At 32.4% G+C, this 17888-nt stretch overlaps 1 protein-coding gene across 3 annotated transcripts in view; it reads right to left on the bottom strand.

The window, feature by feature from the left end:
• Nucleotides 1-17888, bottom strand: part of LOC121384746 (protein O-GlcNAcase-like) — a 43278-nt gene that overhangs the window by 2315 nt on the left and 23075 nt on the right. For 2 of the 3 annotated variants that reach the window (XM_041515285.1, XM_041515283.1), the window contains exons 7-14: nt 16622-16906; nt 15437-16113; nt 14633-14807; nt 11006-11059; nt 7684-7769; nt 1360-1464; nt 726-817; nt 35-224 (exon numbers count right to left, since the gene is read on the bottom strand). In XM_041515285.1, coding sequence (XP_041371219.1) covers nt 35-224; nt 726-817; nt 1360-1464; nt 7684-7769; nt 11006-11059; nt 14633-14807; nt 15437-16113; nt 16622-16906 — 1664 coding nt within the window. The remainder of the gene's footprint in view (nt 1-34; nt 225-725; nt 818-1359; nt 1465-7683; nt 7770-11005; nt 11060-14632; nt 14808-15436; nt 16114-16621; nt 16907-17888) is intronic. The other variant, XM_041515284.1, reaches the window with a different exon arrangement.

Raw genomic sequence — 17888 nt, 5'->3', positions numbered from 1 at the left:
GACATGACAATAAATTCTATTACATATAACTTACATCAGCTGGAGACATTTCATCTTTGACTGGTTTTGGATATTTCTCACGCATTGCTGGAGTCCACGATACTTCACTCTTGTTATGCAGGGTCAAGGCATCTAAGCTGGCTAGAGCATAGCCACACAAGCCATCTTCGTCCTCTACCACAAAACAGTATTCAGGGCTGAGAGTTGCCAGTCCACCAACCAACCTTCAAATAATAATTACACACAACTTTTATTGAATAGAGATACAGCAGTATAAACGGATAGTAAGAAGGTATAAACAAACCATCACTTGTCAAAACTAATAATAATGAATTGGATCGTAACCAAAAGCAGGGTTTCTGTTAAAAGTACAAAGGATACTATTATGTACCCTAAAATCTTGGAAATTAATGGATTTATTTTAAAATATTTCAGATAGATGATAGTAAGAGACTGTAGTCTAAAATTTGTCAAAACACATTAAATGCATTGCCCAATTTAAAAACATTTAAAACACATAACCACCTAGTAGAGGTACTTGTGGTCTATTTTGTTTTTATTACATACTCTCAAAGTAGTTTCTGGCAGAAAACTTGGTAAGATATATTTTTATTGTTTGTGAAGCAATAATAAAAATACTGGTTTTGGAAAGAAACTGAGAGAGTTTGCAGATCTAGTAATGAAATGATCTGGTGAATAGATTATGGATATATCTGGTATCTCACCTGTCACCAATGAGCATGGGATTTTCAGGAAAGACTTCAGTTCCATCCATGCCATCATCACAAGTCATTAGACAGATTTGATACACATGTGGCTGAAGAAAAACATAACTGTCAATAAAACAACAAACAATTATATCAACCAAATGTGGATATAAAAAAAATTCCCTGGCATTTCTGAACCTGCATACTAACATTGTCACATAAAATTGGAAAAATGAATAAAATTTGAATACAATATATGGATGAACATGTCATAGCCCTGTAAAATATGCATGACAAAAACATTTTATTTTATGTTCTAATAAACTCCGTAACAAAATAAAAAAAACATGTCAATTGTGTTTTAAGCAAAGCTTTGTGTTTCTCAACCTCTTCAATTCTATAACCAATAATAAATAAATATTTGATAAAGATGAAAATGATGTTGCAGATAAATCTTTCAACTGATTTTTGTGGCAGCACTGCTCATTGCCACTGCTACTGCTAATTTCGAGGACTGGACTAGTGATTAAGAAATTGATGCAAGAGAATATCCCAATATATCCATAATATTTTTATCTTAGATTTTGATTTATTCTGTGAATCTAGGACAATTTTATTTATAGGAAAAGCAATCACATGCATGGTATATTACCTCATCACTTCCAACATATGGCCTGAAGTTGTACTTCTTTTCTGCAACAACCTCAGGTGGTTTCATGAAAAACAAATCTTGAGCTGCCTCAATGGGTAATACACGCTGTGATAACAAACACAAATTTATTACCGACATCAAAATCATCTTCAGTATTAAATTCAACATATTTCATCAAACAAATCATTCTAACAAGCTTATTATCAAGTAAATTCTGTCCATAGAGCCAGAAATTAATGCTTCACCTTTTATTTTATTTCTTTAAAAAAAAAATTAAAATACCAATGCTGCATTAATGGACAAAATTTACCTCGTTAGAAAAACATTAATATTGAGCTGGATCCACTCCAGTGATTCTGCTCTGTCAGATCTCAAGTTTCAGACTCCTCATCTGTATCAGAAAACAAAAATGGAAACAAATGTTGGTGCAATTGTGAAGCTAGTCAGATTTAAAATAATCCAGATTACTTCAGTTATTACATGAGAATCTATCTGTATTCCTATTGTCAGTTTCTCCGGTCCAATCAAAAGTGATATTGCCCTCGGAGATTTAACTAATGTCAATCGCTAACTTCATAGGTAAACATGCTCCTGTTTTTGAAAGTGGGGGGGGGGGGGGGGGGGGGGGGGGGGGGGGGGGGGGGGGCGCGCGACTGGTTTCTAGGCTGATTTTTGCCCAAATTAAACAAAAATGACCAAAACTGGATAACATTTATTCATATTAACATTACTACCAAACAACTATCCTGGAATAATGTGTTTTTGATATAATAAGCAATAAAATTAAAAACAATACTTTGTACATAAAATAATACTTTACCTTTCTCAAGTCACATTAATTTATTGTGAAAAACTGATAATCTCCCATGAATGCCAAGTGTTTTTTCAGAAAACAAGCTGCTAAATCATACAGATGTTTCTGCTATATTCTAACAAACATCATATGTTTTTAATAGTTTCATTGGCCGTCTATTTTTATCCTTCTTATGGTAGTAGAGGATCTACACTGTGCAATAATTTACATTGAATTTTTCTTTTGAAAATAAATTCATAAAATCACTTGAAAAAAATATTTGAATATTTTTCAGAATAACCAGTTTTAATTGTAAACATATTTACATTATATTCTTGTTATAGATATACATTCCTCTTGTTCTATGTGACAAGGGCTCTGCAGTTTGAAGTATTCCTGACAGAGGCACAGAATTATTTATTTTAAAAATCTACCTCCACCAAGGCACCTTGATTTGTACTAAATGTAAATATACATTTAAACAGACTCCCTACCAGACATTACTAAAATGAACTTGTTGTGAACAACATAAGAGGTAACCCAACTAGCCTTCCATAAACCTTATTATTCAGTGTAAGGATCACGTGGTACATCATCTAACTTTGACAGGCCTCATGTCAGCATAGCAGATATGATAACTTTGCAGGTATTTCTGATAGCTGAAGTTCACTATGTGAGGCATTTCATTGGTACCAAAATATTGCATTAGCAAAAACTGACAACATGCACGATATTTATGGTATTATAATTAAAATATAATGATGGTAGCTTGACTTGAAGCATTTTCAATATTGAGAGAAAAACTACATCTCATTTACATTCAGGCTGATAATGACGTCATATCTCGCACAATCTCATGATACATGCAGTTACAAATGAAGTATTGAAAACATATGTTCATCGAAATTGTGTGACGGTACGATATATTTGCAAAAAAATCACTATGCATTTTTACATGGATATTGTGGGTTAGAATGATACAAATAGTGAAAAATGTTTCAGCCAAGCTAATTTTGCCCAATATCTACATTGTTTTTGCCCTAATTTGAGAATGTGCTCCAGAACTGTATTCCCCAACCCACTGCAGTCTTGTATGTGTATGACTAATTTTAATGTTGGACATTATTCTTACTAAGGTTAATTCTGCAAATACCACAAAGATATATAAATATAAACAAGGCCAGTAGTGATCAAAGTATGTCTTGCAGATTTCGAAATGTGCATGATACATCAAAATACAGTTGGATTCAGCACTCCAAGGATTTTGTTACAAATAAAGAATGCATTTAGAAGTAATTATTAACTATTCAATATGTTCAGATGTATCATATTTAGTTTTTTATTTTGTTATTAATATGACGATGCTCTTACTTGTCACAGTGTCTCTAATTTAATTTCTATCTTTCTGATGTTTATACAGTTTATTCGCACATTCCTCGTCTTGTCATGCAATATCATAGGATTACGTGACGTCATATAAGTTTGTCATAACGCATTTTGCTCTCAGTGGTGGTCAATAATTGATAAAGACTACATGACAGTATCTTCAAAATATGACATTGTTGGACCATATCAAGAGTTCAGGTGTAAAACGCGATATATGCATTTTCATTTTCAGTAAAAATGGGATTTTTAATTGGTGTATATCGCGTTTTAATACAAAAAACGGGATTTACCCAATACAATTTCATAAGGATCAATCACGTTTTGCAGCAAATCAGCGGGTCTATGATTAGCCCTTACTGACATACAATAATGGCTGTAACTAAAACCTAGAAAGAAAATGGTTTATATCACGTTTCGTGCCTGAACTCTTCATATATACATGTATTTTTGATTAAAGCCTCACACCCTAGTTCCATCCAGTGAAAATAAATTATAATTTGGTTAATCTACAAACCTGTAACACACTTAGATCACGTTTTTATCAAATGGGAGTGAAAAAGCAGGTTTTTATATCGATAAATACCATGGGAATCCCCATGTCCCAATTGCTTGAAATAATTTTGAAAGTTAGTATTCTGATGTCACCGGTAGATGTCGCTCGAAGCACAACAATGCCTACGTCACGACAAATTTCACAGACTTGGGGTGCGTTCGTTTCACCTCTCCTGGACATGTTCCAACTGTTCTGTCCTGGTTGTATCCCCTCTCCAGATATCGTAAGACTTAGCAAAATTATTGGTTTTTAGGATTAGACACTTACTTGTCTGAACTTTATTGTTACTGAAAATGTTCACGAACTGTGAAGAAAAATCTCACAAATGAACAACAACAAATCGGATGTTGATTGCGCGAACCATGCAGGAGAAAACAAACCGAACCAAAATAATAACGGTCACGTGATATACCAACGTCTGTGACACTGAAATGGAAATATCCCCTCTAAAAATAGATTGGACCTCGCTTGCTTAACAAACATCAGGATTACCAAAAAGCACTTCAGGTGAATGGAAATGTGTATTCTAAATAATAAAATGTAAGTAAAGTGCAATTTTATTTGTGAAAAATGGGGTTTAATAGCGAAAAACAACGCCGTAATGGTTAACAAATAGCCGTAACTAGGGTGTGTCCCTTTAATATGTTTGGTTTTTAAGTTGTTTTCAGACACAATAAAGGTTTATAAATAATCTTTTACCTGTTAAAAAAACACACCAAGAAAATAATCTAATGGAGATGTATATAGAGGATTGGTCACGAGTATTTTTTAATATGGAAAATAGCAAATGAGTCTATGTTAATCCGTATTTGCCAAGGTTGATATTTTACATATTAAAAATCATGAGCAGTGAATTCTATTTACCCAACACCAGTTCTAAAATAACATTTTAATTCAATTTTTAGCAAATCACAGTACCAAAGTTGCTGCCATCGCTAATGACATCATCACGTTTAGCACAAATTAGTTGACGTCACACATTTTAACTAAAGCTTTGATAACGTTAAGCTCAGATATACGGGTCTTGTTGGCTTGTAAACAAATAACCCATCCACAGCAACACATTACCTAGACACCTTGCAAATTTGCATACAATTATTAACTGGGTTAATACACTAAATTATCACATGGGTTTATGACATGGATATGATGGGTAAGTTATAGGATAAAGTACTCCATTTTGTACATATCCCTGTGACTGCACAGTCAACTTGTACATCAGAGGACAATCAGCTTCAGTAGTGTTGATTTCACTAGATGTCTTTAGAATCCAGTCAGCAGAGTGGAGCAACCATTTCAATGTGTTCACATCAATCTCCCAGGTGTGTAAGAAATACTGTTTGCCATTAGCTGGAAGTGTTAATACTTATCCTAAAAACTCCACTTTTCCAATATCACCAAGAAAACAGTGTTCCAATTACTAGTAATAACTCACTATTTGTTTACAATGCAGTCATTTCACTTTTTCATCTATTTATCAGACTACAAAATAGTATTTTTCAGTAATTTATTGTAAGACAGGAATTCGACTAGCATTAAGAATGCCTTACGTTACCACTTACCTGTACATGTCCAAAACCAGAATATAAACAAAGCTCATTTTAAAATAGAATGTTTTTGGATTTAATAATCTTAAAGAGTTAAAAATACTGTAATAATAATGGAAATTTGGAATATGAAAATATATTATGTTACAAAATATAGTATAATGATTATGATAAATCTGTTAAGTATTTTTCACTAATAATGATTATATGCTATAAAAGAAAAAATCAATTCAGTATGAGTTATCTTATTTAAGATGTACCAACATTTGTTTTCATTCAAAACAAGAAATTAAAAAAAAGAAATGTTTTCTGCAAAGAGAAAACCATGTCAGTTCAAGAGAGTATCGTGTTGGTTTATTTGTCAATATATCCTATTGATTAACACTAAACTTCAATAATAAGTCTACGCTAAGAGACAAAACAAGCAAATGATTTATTTTACTCCTTTGGTAAAGAATGTAGCAGAAAAATAGGTTCAAATAGTGTATTCTATGCAAACTTTTACAAAAACAGTCAATTCAACAACTAACTTTTTAATTCCATGTTTTTGTAAGTCAATCAACTTTAAAGCAATTTTTAGGTAAATGAGTGCTAAAAATGTTTTTTAAAACACAATACAGAACTAGGTTACAATGTCAGCTGTAGTAATTCTACTACATACACATACAAAAGGAGTGTAGAGTAAAGTAAGTTTGGAAAAGCAATTACTCTTTTAATGTAAAACAGTTGAGGTTTTTTTTAACAATTTAAGATAATATAAACCAACAAGATGCCAAATGAATGAAAACAGACATGACAAGCAGTTGCACAGATGACATTCACAGATCACAGCGTATTCACTTCACCAAACACATGCCAGCACTAAGCAATGAATCAAACTTTTTTTCCATCTTAACATTAATAAAGTAATCTTCACCACAAGTTTACAGTTTAAACCCAATGAATGCATATTTTAAAATTATTTACATGGGGATCCAACTTCAAAATTTATGGATAGGGTTTCAAATTGATAGAGTTCACTTTGAAAATGAGTCAAATATATGTTTAATCTTCCTGTTTCAGTAAAGTTAACCATTTTGTATACACAAATTGAAATATATTTTGATTCAGTTACTGCATCAATACAGTAGGCAATTGACTATTAATATTATTTACTAATTTGTTCCAAGTAAATGTCTATTAATTATAATTAGTATTAGTAATATCTATTTGCACTCTTTTGATATAAAGATCAATAACATTTTCCAAATTGTTAAAAAACAATTTACAACAATCACTGAGCATGTGAATGGTAAAACTTACTTATAATCATATTCCCTACTGCCAACTACTTTATATTCTTCAATATGTTGGGCTGACTTATAAACTAGAAATGATTAGTCAGAGACATTTACATTGCACATCTGAGAAAAACCAGCCAAACATAATACTGAAGAACATGAAGTAGAAAAACAACATCCAAGATATAAATAAGTGTGGTCTGCAATATTCAAACTCTGAAAACAGTTTCAACTATTAAGGTAATGCACACTAAAAAAAGATTAAAATACTGGTTAATTCAAATACTAAAAATAAAATAAAAATTAAGAAATATGTTATATATTACCCAAACCAATGTTAACAGAATATCCATCTGTCAGTTTGAGAAATAAATGTCTTATACTCATGGTAATTTAGATAAGTGAAGAGAAATAAATATTTCAACTACTTTTGGAATTTCACATGCATTTATCTGTATAGTGAATAACCTGTTTTCAGTTTTTGGCACCGGAGATAAAGAGACACTGTTTTCTGTGATCAAAGCAAGGTACAAATGTCATCATACAACTTTAAAGGTGTTCTTGTCAGAAATCTGCAAAGAAAACATGTCATTAAACTTGAGATCAAAAGAAACAGGCACTGGAGCAGGCAGCTGCAATAAGTACAAAAAAAGTGTGTATTAGTAACTGGACTGGACAAGTTTGGGTGTTCATTTATTGCTGCTACGGTTCTTTCGATGGCTGGGTGTTGCAACGGAGGCCTTCCACTACTTGTGCTATACATACTTGGAACTCAGCTTGAAGACCCCCACGGAACACCCATGGTTCTTGATCACCACTCATGAAAGCCTCCCTGTATGCAGAAGTGTACCCTAATGACGCATGAAAAAAGAAACGAGAGAGGAAAATTAGCCACAATAATTTATTATAAAGGTTAAATAATTTATGCAAACAAAAAAAGAGGAATGATTAAATAGTTAATTATTGTATTAATTTTATTTTTAAAAATAATGTTTATGCAAATGATTTCTTACCTCTTTTCTTGTGTTTATTTTGCATTAGTTTAATTAAAATCAACAATTACATAATTAATCAGTTACATATTTAGAGATACTCTGAAGAGTTTTAATGTTTGCAAGATTCATGTATGTTCTTTTTTCTTCATCTCACCTCACTCCAACTGAAAACTTTGTACAGCCTTTAACACTAGGACATTTGTGATGACTTGAAAATACCTCAATGTTGAAATTTTAAATCATGTAAAACCATGTAACACTTAACAGGGTTTATACAATCAAACCGAGAAACCACCCACTGTAAAATTTAAACCATTAGATATGAAATATATTCATCAATAAATCATTAAATGCATTAATGTATTTACAAGTAGAACTATGTTATTTAAAATTTAAATGTTTATGAAAGATGAGCTTGACCAACATATGTAAAGACATCACACTTTTTTTCCAGGCATTTTACAGCTTGTAAAATAGCTCTAAGTATTATATGTTCTACAGATATGATAGAAGATCAGAAAGGTCAAAGGTTCTAGGGTCAGTTCATTACTGACTTTTGAATAACAACTTTAAAAGTGATTCAAATGAATGCTTCAAACATTTCATGCACAATTTATGAAGCTTGTTTTACTTGAATATTGTAAGGCTAGTTTTGCACATAAATGTAAATCTACAACGAAACCACAATTCTTGTACTATTAATACACAAGTACACATATTTCATTTTCTTTTTTCCTTACAATGGTCCATCTTCCGTAATGATACAACTTTCTTCATGAAATAGATGCCAAACACATGTAAATGTATGACAGGTATAACTGCTAGTGGCAGACGTAAATTTATGATTATTTGTGAAAATGGTTTCAGATGTTTAAGCATAGTAAATATATTTAGTTACATGTATGTAAAACAAAAACTTGTTTTGTCAAAATTGGCCGTAATTCTCTAAAGGTTAACATCTTTTAACGTTCCTTCTCTGTATGGAGATATATAAATTAAATACTTTAAGAGAGTTTTAAATATTAATCAACACTTATTAGTATTTCAGTGAAAGATGTTGACAATATAAAGTTTGTTTTCTTTAACGACACCACTAGAGCACAGTGTTTAATTAATCATCGGCTATTGGACGTCAAACGTTTGGTAATTCATGTTGACAATATAAACCCTGTTACTATTTTTACTTAACTGTACATTATTAAATTATTTAATAAACACTGCACATCTGAATAAACTTCAACATGAGTATCTTAAAGCCATAGACAAATTGCCTACACAGGGGAAGAGATGAGTTTGAATCATCTACTCAAATTTAGTTCTGTATTACAATTACAAAACATAGAAATGAAAGAATGTGTGTAAAAAAAAAAAAAAACATTCTTTCACAATTACCTGTAATCTCCTTTGCAAAAACTATTTTAAATCTAGTTGATTTACCTCATCTCTTTATTACTTAGCAATAAACTAACCCTGAAAAATGTATTTAACCACCCAGCCCTCCAACCCCCAACAAGTCCTATTAAACTCCTTGACCTCACCCTGAGGAATAGAGGAAGAAATAAAGTAATGGTTTAAATATCATTCCAAGGAAGAAAACCCCGAATATTAAATATGCAATATGCAATGGTTTCAAGTTGAATTAGCAGTCTAACTGAAGACTAAAATGTAACAATAACAACACTTTAATAGATTATTTTATGTTGAAAAAAGTTCCAATTCAGGCTTCGTGCAGAAACTGATAATATAAACATGTAAATGCAAAATTACATTGTTACAAGGTTGATTTACTTCTGCACCAATGATGATCATATGGACATAGAGGTGAGCTATATTTTTGACAAAATTTTATACTACAAAGGAGATTATTTAAAAAATTGCAGTTGTTTAATTTTAAATGTGATTTTAGCATATATAACTAAAGTTGGGTCATGATTCACTCATCAAATAAATGCATACAATTTGTTATGCCAAATAATCAGAGGAATACAGCCAGAGATCTCACTCACCCCTTTATAAATATAGATTTATCAATATAATAATACATTTAACCTCTTTCTTAAAACAGTAGGATAGAATTTTAACTGGCTACTTTTAACATTACTCTGTTGAGTTCGATGTCAAAAGTGAAAACATGATCATCCGAATTGAATGATTTCCACAACACCATTTGTGTTAAAATACATTGCAGTGATTTCCACTACTTGAAAGGAGATATTAACAATTTCCAAATAAAAGACCTTTAAAAATTGTGGTACTTATTATTATTTTTTTAATCCCCTTTCAGATTATGTGGAAATTACTACTTTTAATTGAAAATCATTCAATCATGACATAAAAGGACATGCATAAATATTTCTTCATTTACCAACTCTGATGTCACTGGATGATCAAGCTTACTTAGTTTACCGCAATGAGATAAAAACATAAAACAAAGAAAAAAAGAAAGAATTTACCATACATGTTCTCAATGGGAAAACTATTAATTTATTAACTTCCAACATGTTGAAATAATGAATGTAATTAATTAAACAGGATAAGAAGAATCTTGTTAGAGACAGCTTGCCAGTTAGAGATGTAAAATTCAGTAAAGAAAACTAGGATACAACATGTGAAATGTAGAATGAAGGTTAGGGTTCAGAAAAAACCTATATGAAAAAAATAAATGCTGATAAAATAAATAAATAAATAAAATAATATACTAACAATAATTGTTTAACAAAAATAATGCAAAAAAAAAAAAAAAAAAATCACAAAAAACTGTAAATTCATATTTGATTACAAACAACACTGGTGTCCATTAGATGTCATGCATAAAGGTCTTTTCCATTAATAAAATGTGTTAAATTCCTGAAATATTAGTGTACTTCATTTAATAGTTGCAGCCATTGAGAACTCATTTTCACATATATCTAAGATAAGCCAGTGAAAATTCTGTTTTGATTACACTGTTTAACTGTACTCCTCTGACTCCATGGACATTTACAGGTAAAAATCACCTTGAAAAACACCTGTACAAAAATAATGAGAATTAGTGGACACAGAAAGGACTGTACAAAGTGTCACATCAGTAAACAACATGAAAGGATGCCTACATGTGACAGGAGACCTCATGTGGCACATTGTGTGGAATGGAATGCGCGCAGACCCTGCAATTAAAAAGTATAATATTAGTGTCAGTTCTTCCTGTCCACAGTCAACAGGGCCACCGCTGTGTCTGTGTATACATGAGGCAAATGGCTACAAGTCATACCATGTGGAATAAATGGCTGTAAGTCGCACAATGTTGAATGAATGGCTATAGGTCATACCATGTTGAATAAATGTCTATGTAAGTCATACACTAGTGTATAAATGCTCAAACAATGTGGAATAAATGGCTATAATGATCACATACACAAGAAACACATATTTTTACAAAACTTTTGATAATTTAGATTTACTGATAATACATATGTATTAAACGAAATCACCAATATGAACAATCACTTAATTACTACTTCTCTTTGAGATAATATATTCTCTGCCCATATTTTGCATTCATTAACCTTCTGACCACTGCAGGCAAGATATCTCGTCTGACGTCATGCCAGTCAACATACTGTACACTGTATATAGTGCATTCCCAAATTCATATTTTCTGCCGTTTTACACACAGCACTCACTGGAAAATTTAATACAGGAAACAATTTACTTGACAGCATGCTAGCTTTTTTTTTTTTTTTTTTTAATGGAAAATACCTTGTAATTTTGAGTTCAAAAAGTGTTTTTCGGCAAGTATTTTCATTTGACAAAAATGGTGGCATGTTGCGGTCATTTTCAGGAATCGATAGTTGATTATGACAGCTAATTTGATTGTTTTACCAGCAATGAAAATCACCAAATATTTGTTTTTTAACAAAACGTCTGGTCAGAAAACCACTGCTATTGGGAATAATGGACATAAATACTGGACAGCTGGCCACAAATGCCTTTGAGTAGATGCAACTTTTTTTTTTTGCTCTTTTTTTTTAAAATCAACATTTAACTGAATTAAAATATTAAAATTATAAAAACCCACAAAAATAATACTTAAAGATTCAAATACGAACTTTATATTATGTATTTATAAAACATTTAAGTGAATATATTTGAGTAAAAATTATAAAATTGTACCCACTCAATGTGGTTTTTGTCAAAAATTAATCCAGTAGTCTAAAAGTTAAAGGAAACATGTCACGTAAACCATATTTGGCACCAACCATGTACAATTAATTATAAATTGAATCACCTAAAAAAAAAAATTATAAAAAATTAATTACTTAAAATATCTCCATAAAAGAACCCCAGATACGAGCTCTTAGCGGAAATTGCCGATCTTTAATGAGCAGGGCAATCACGAGGTCCGTGACGTCAGAGACGCGTCGCTTGATCTGAAGCCTTACACTTAAAAGCATTAGTCCGTACCACTCATAAAGAATCTAAGACTTGCACAGCTTACCAAAACAATGAGTGTTCGTTCGCAAAACGTTTTGCCGTATCAATATGAGCTGTTAGTAAATGAAGAAAGACACACATTTACTTACAACAGTGATACTGAAGAAAAAACGGATAGCGAGTCGGAGGGTGGAGAAACTGATGGTGCCAGACCAGACCGGTCGACCAATTAATTTACAGCCCGGAGCCCGAAAGCAACCCGGAGACAAAACCAAAACTCGGATGCTAATGCCGAGGTGTATACTGTTCATATTTAGCATAAAGATACACCTCGATATGATGTATTTAAATATGTAAAAAATATAAATGTAGGACAAACATTTTTGGGTGTTTTTTTAAAAGAAAATGTCGCATTTTTTATGTTCGGGCTGTACATAATGAAATCTGTATGCACAGTGTAAACAAACGCTCTAATTTACGACAAGGCGCTTCACTTTCATTAACCTGGCTTGTAAAACAACATAAATGACTTGAGAGTATAATCAACTTTTAAACTAAATATATTTCTATTTGCATCAATAGAACGAAATGGGGTTATAGTATTTTTCTCTCATAAAAAAGTAGCATATTATTAGGCCTATTGGTAGGGTGCGTTAGAGTAAAAACGACCACTCACGATACCCAAGTGATAATTTTCTTTTCTTTGGTACTACGTAATTGGTAAGTTTTGTAATTTTAGATGGGAAAGTCTACTTAATCAAGGGTTTTACAGCATTATTTACAGTAATGAAGCAGGGCGGCTGATAATGTCTATTAACATTGTACTATAGTCGCGACAGGTTACGCCACAATACCCTGTGATCTTAAAAAAACTGGCACGTATTTTGTACGTATGTCTAGACCGTGGTAATCACTTACCTGGTCGATACCCTGCAATATACACCTGCCAATCAGGAATCACATGTGCAGGCCACGGAAAGAAAGGACCAATTAACTAAAACAACACACCGATTCTCAAGTCAGCCCGTGGATGAAACATAATAGTTATTTCGACACCGACAGTAGTGGGGTTTTTTGTATTGAACTTCGTGTTGCTTTGGGGCTTCGGGCGATGAGGAACGTTTTTGTGACGTATTCCGCCCGAAGATTAAAAACATTATTTAAAATTATTATTGTTTTCTACACGTTTTTTAAAAACATATTTAAATACATCGTACTGAGATGTATCCTCATGCCAAATCCCATGTTTGTATATGCCATATTTAATTACTTATTGACGTTTCCTTCTTCGGACGGTGAATACAGATTTTGTTATGTAGGCCTACAGCCCTAACATGAAAAATCATTTTTTTTCCAAAAAAATAAATAAATACAAAATTCTACATTTTTGTTTTAACATATATAAATACATCATGCTGAGGTGTATCTTTGTGCCAAATATGTACAATGTACACCTCGGCATTCGCAACCGAGTACTGTTTTTGTCTCCGGGTAACGTTCGGGCTCCGGGCTGTAATTAGGCTGACACCAAAGTACTATGCGGTGTTGGTGTCCAATCTTTTCTTTTGCGATAAAATACACGCGTCTTTCTTCGGATACAATCCTTTGGAAAACCATAAAAAGACAATCCCGATCGTTTAAACTGTTTATTTTTACACCCAAAGGCCGCGCAGTACGGCACTGTTGGACTGAAAAGATCGTAAGCCCCTTACTCCATATATAAACAGTTAACAACAATGGAAGAGTACAGCGGCTCTGACGTCACTTCCCTTTTTTTCCGAACGCTCACGAAGAAATATGCATAAATCGTACTTTGATACTGATTAGCGTAATTTCTTAATTTTAAGTTAACTACACGTATTTTATTGTTATAAAGTTATTTGTATATTATTTTTATATCATTTTTCTTTTAAAATGAGCTATAATATGGTCTCGTGTCATGTTTCCTTTAATGTAACACATTCAATTTCATGAAAACTAATATTTTTCACACATGGACCCCCCCCCCCCCCCAATAAATTTATTAAATTAATTCACCAATATGCATGATCATTTTATTACTACTTCTCTTTTGTGTGATAATATACATTCTTTGCCCATATTTTGCATTCTTTAAGGTAAAACATTCAAACCTTGAAAATATTTAACTTTTCCTAGCACAATAATAAAATTCCAATAAATTTATTTAATTATTTACATTAGTAGTAATAGAAAAAAATAGAAAAAAATGATTATGGTAAGATAGGAATATGATTATTCAATATAAACAATTATGTTAATGTTAAAATCAGACATAAAGTTCATACCCATCCACTTGACGAAGGCACAGGAAAGCTGTATAACTCCTTTGAGGTCCCAAATGTATGGAAACAGATCATTGAGAAGAGCTTTGTTTGGAATCCGGAAAAGACGATCCATCATTTGTATTACACCATCTACAGACTCCTCAAACTTCTTGGCTGTCTCAAACCATTTCACAACCTGTCAATATTTCAACAAACAATTCTGTTATCACCTCTTTTTTTTCTTTCTATATTTTTTTAAAATATATTAAACAATTTGTTATTGTGAAATTTAATTCTATTAATAGAAAACTAAAGTTACTAAAACTAATTTCTTTTTCATGTTTTGAGATGAATATCTGCAAGTGCAACTTCTACCCAAATTTCAATATTTAGAATATATAAAATTTGTAAGAAAGTTACTAAATAAGATAACACAAAGTTACAAGGAAAACACAAAAGCTGTAACTGTTACAAGATGTATGTATCTTGCCAAAAGTCAAATTCATCAAAGCTATACAAAAATTATGAACAAGAAAATATGACTAGCTTATATTTCTACAACTCTGCTAATAAATAACAATGCACAATTATTGAGATTAATCAGAAGTGTTAGATTTTTAAATACCATTAAAAGAACTTGTTTATTACTTTTCAATATAAAACAGATCTTGCAATGGCTAAAAATGAAGTTTGATAATTAAGAAAACCACCTGTCATGCCAGTACTTTATTTAGCAGCTTTCTTTTTCAAATAACAAATTTGACAATAAAATGACTGTCAGCAATACTGAACATGGGATATAGCATGACAAAAGTTCAATCTCACCATTTGGTCTTGTTTCCTAGTTTTGCTTGTATGAATACAGGGAGCATTTGATCTTAACCAGCTGAAGTCTTGCAGCATTTCGACCCCTCGCGACCCGTGTTCAAACGGCAAGTAAAACAAGTCCACAAGAAGATGTATGTCTTCTCGAGTGAGCAGACAGACACCACAGTCACTACTGTCCGACCCTTTGTCACTCATCTCCACCTGCATCAGGCTTTCTGTTGAGTGGTTATTGGGGATACCCAGGGGACTGTTCGCCGCCGACTCCGGCACACACTCCATCGGCTCAGTGTCAAGTGCAGCAGAAGCTGAATCTGGAACTGCAACATCCACCAGGCTGTTAACAGGGTTCATCATGGGCTGGATGAAAGACGCATTGTCCAGTTCAGCCATGTTGCTGTCAAAATTGTTAGATGTCCCAACAAAACTGTTAGTGGTGGCTGTAATGGTTGTACACGTTTTCACAACAGAATTACATGTTTGGAGCATGGGTGGAGGCACAGTTTTGGGAGGTAAACGTAGAACAGAAAATTCTTGGAGCCATTCATTTATTGCTATTTTTAGTGCCTGCTTTGGTTGGTAGCGCAGGTCAAATTTTGTTGGGATGTCGTCATCAGAACTAAAATCACTATCAGCTTCAAGTTTGATGTCCGATGCCACAGGACTGAGTCTCTCAACTGAAAAGGATGAATTATTAATAATAAGATTACAATAATAAGTACACACTACAAAAAACCTAAAGGCATACCAACAGAAATCTTTTTAATACATTTCAGATTACATGTAATTATACAACCCCCCTTATAGAACAGAAGATGCATACTTCACCATTTATCACAATTATCATAGGTTTGATCAATACCTACTTAAAATGTGTAAAGCCCAGTCAAATAAGGTGCTTATGCTAATACTACATCTAAAAAAAACATAAGAAGGGTCAATAATGAATACAAATTCCACACATACTTGCTTCTAATAATATCTTTACAATTATACAGGACTTCATGTTGTAAATATTATTGCATACAACCAATTTGTGCAATAACTCGGCCAAACCAACTAATTTGTAGTTCTGTATTCCACAGACAGACACCTGCAAAGTGTTTAATATTCCTCATTACATATTCATTACATACAAATGAAAATGTGTCTTTTTAAATATTTTTGTTTGACACTGAAACTCACCTGCAATAATATCTTTCTTTACACCTCCAGCATTGGATTTACACCACTGTGACAACGTGTGGCATGCCACAAAATTAGTCTCGAATTCACAGTTAGGATTTGTTAACACTCCTTTAATGTATGGAATGATTTCTGGTGAACGTCCATCATAAGGGCCTAAAAATAGGCGTCTTGGGTCATAGTCATTAGCATGGATATTGTCCCAAATGATGGGAGGCCTTTTCAAAGCCTTGGTGACTTCTTCCAGAGACTGAATACTGATTTTCTTGCTCACAACCTTTGGACCTGAAAATTATAAAACCAGTAATAAGGCAGAATAACTGGGGAAAATATTTTGTATACAACCATGATTTTCAAATATAAAATAAACTTAGTTTGCTATTTTATTTGTGTTTACAAAAAACAACTAAAAAAACTTTTAAAAAAACTCAGGGGAAAATATTTTTAAATCTTAGCTAACCGGAAGTCAGTTCATCCTAAAACACTTGAACTACGATTCTGTGCTACAAAAACATAAACTGATTTTCACTTACAATTACTGATATATGGTCATTTTAATTTTTTAATGTAATTGTTCACCACATAACCGATTGGCGAAATGCGAACAGAACAACGGTTCTCGGGAAATATTGTGGCCTGAACCTTAAAACAATTTGAATGGTCCAGATACTAAAGCAACATATTTTTTTTTTTTAGCTCAAAGCATTACTTCCATACAATATCATCATTACATAGTCACTCAAACACATACACAAACACACAGTCACTATTATGGATGTTAAATAATATTTTTAATGCATATATACAGTGGACTCTGTCTAAACCGGATTCTGTATAATCTGGATCTCTGCATAAACCGGTCCATTTCTAAAGTCCTGTCCAGCTACCGTTTATTTCTTGGGTATAAATCTCTGCCTAATCCGTACTCAGTCTACTCCGGACTCAGGATCAAAAATCAAGAACGAAAGAAGCATTCATGCATTAATTACCTCTGTCTACACCGGATTGGGATTTGACTGAACGACGGGCTGCTTAATTAGTTAAACAATGATCGTCAATTGCCAAGTAATCAGGACACCAACGCAAGATCAAATACAAAATGTAATCGCACTCGTGTGAAGTTTACTCTGATTGCGGTAGGCCGTTAGATCTGGATTTTGTATTAAAATAATTTTGTACGTACGAATAAATAATGTTTTAGGAAATAAAATGAAATTTAACCTAGTACAAATATTAGAACACGTTTAATATGCAGCCACTAATATTT

Source organism: Gigantopelta aegis, chromosome 10 (genome assembly GCF_016097555.1).
Source record: "Gigantopelta aegis isolate Gae_Host chromosome 10, Gae_host_genome, whole genome shotgun sequence".
Taxonomy (NCBI): Eukaryota; Metazoa; Mollusca; class Gastropoda; order Neomphalida; family Peltospiridae; genus Gigantopelta; species Gigantopelta aegis.
Note: the sequence above shows the minus strand (reverse complement) of the source record. Positions and strands in the feature narration are given on the sequence as shown.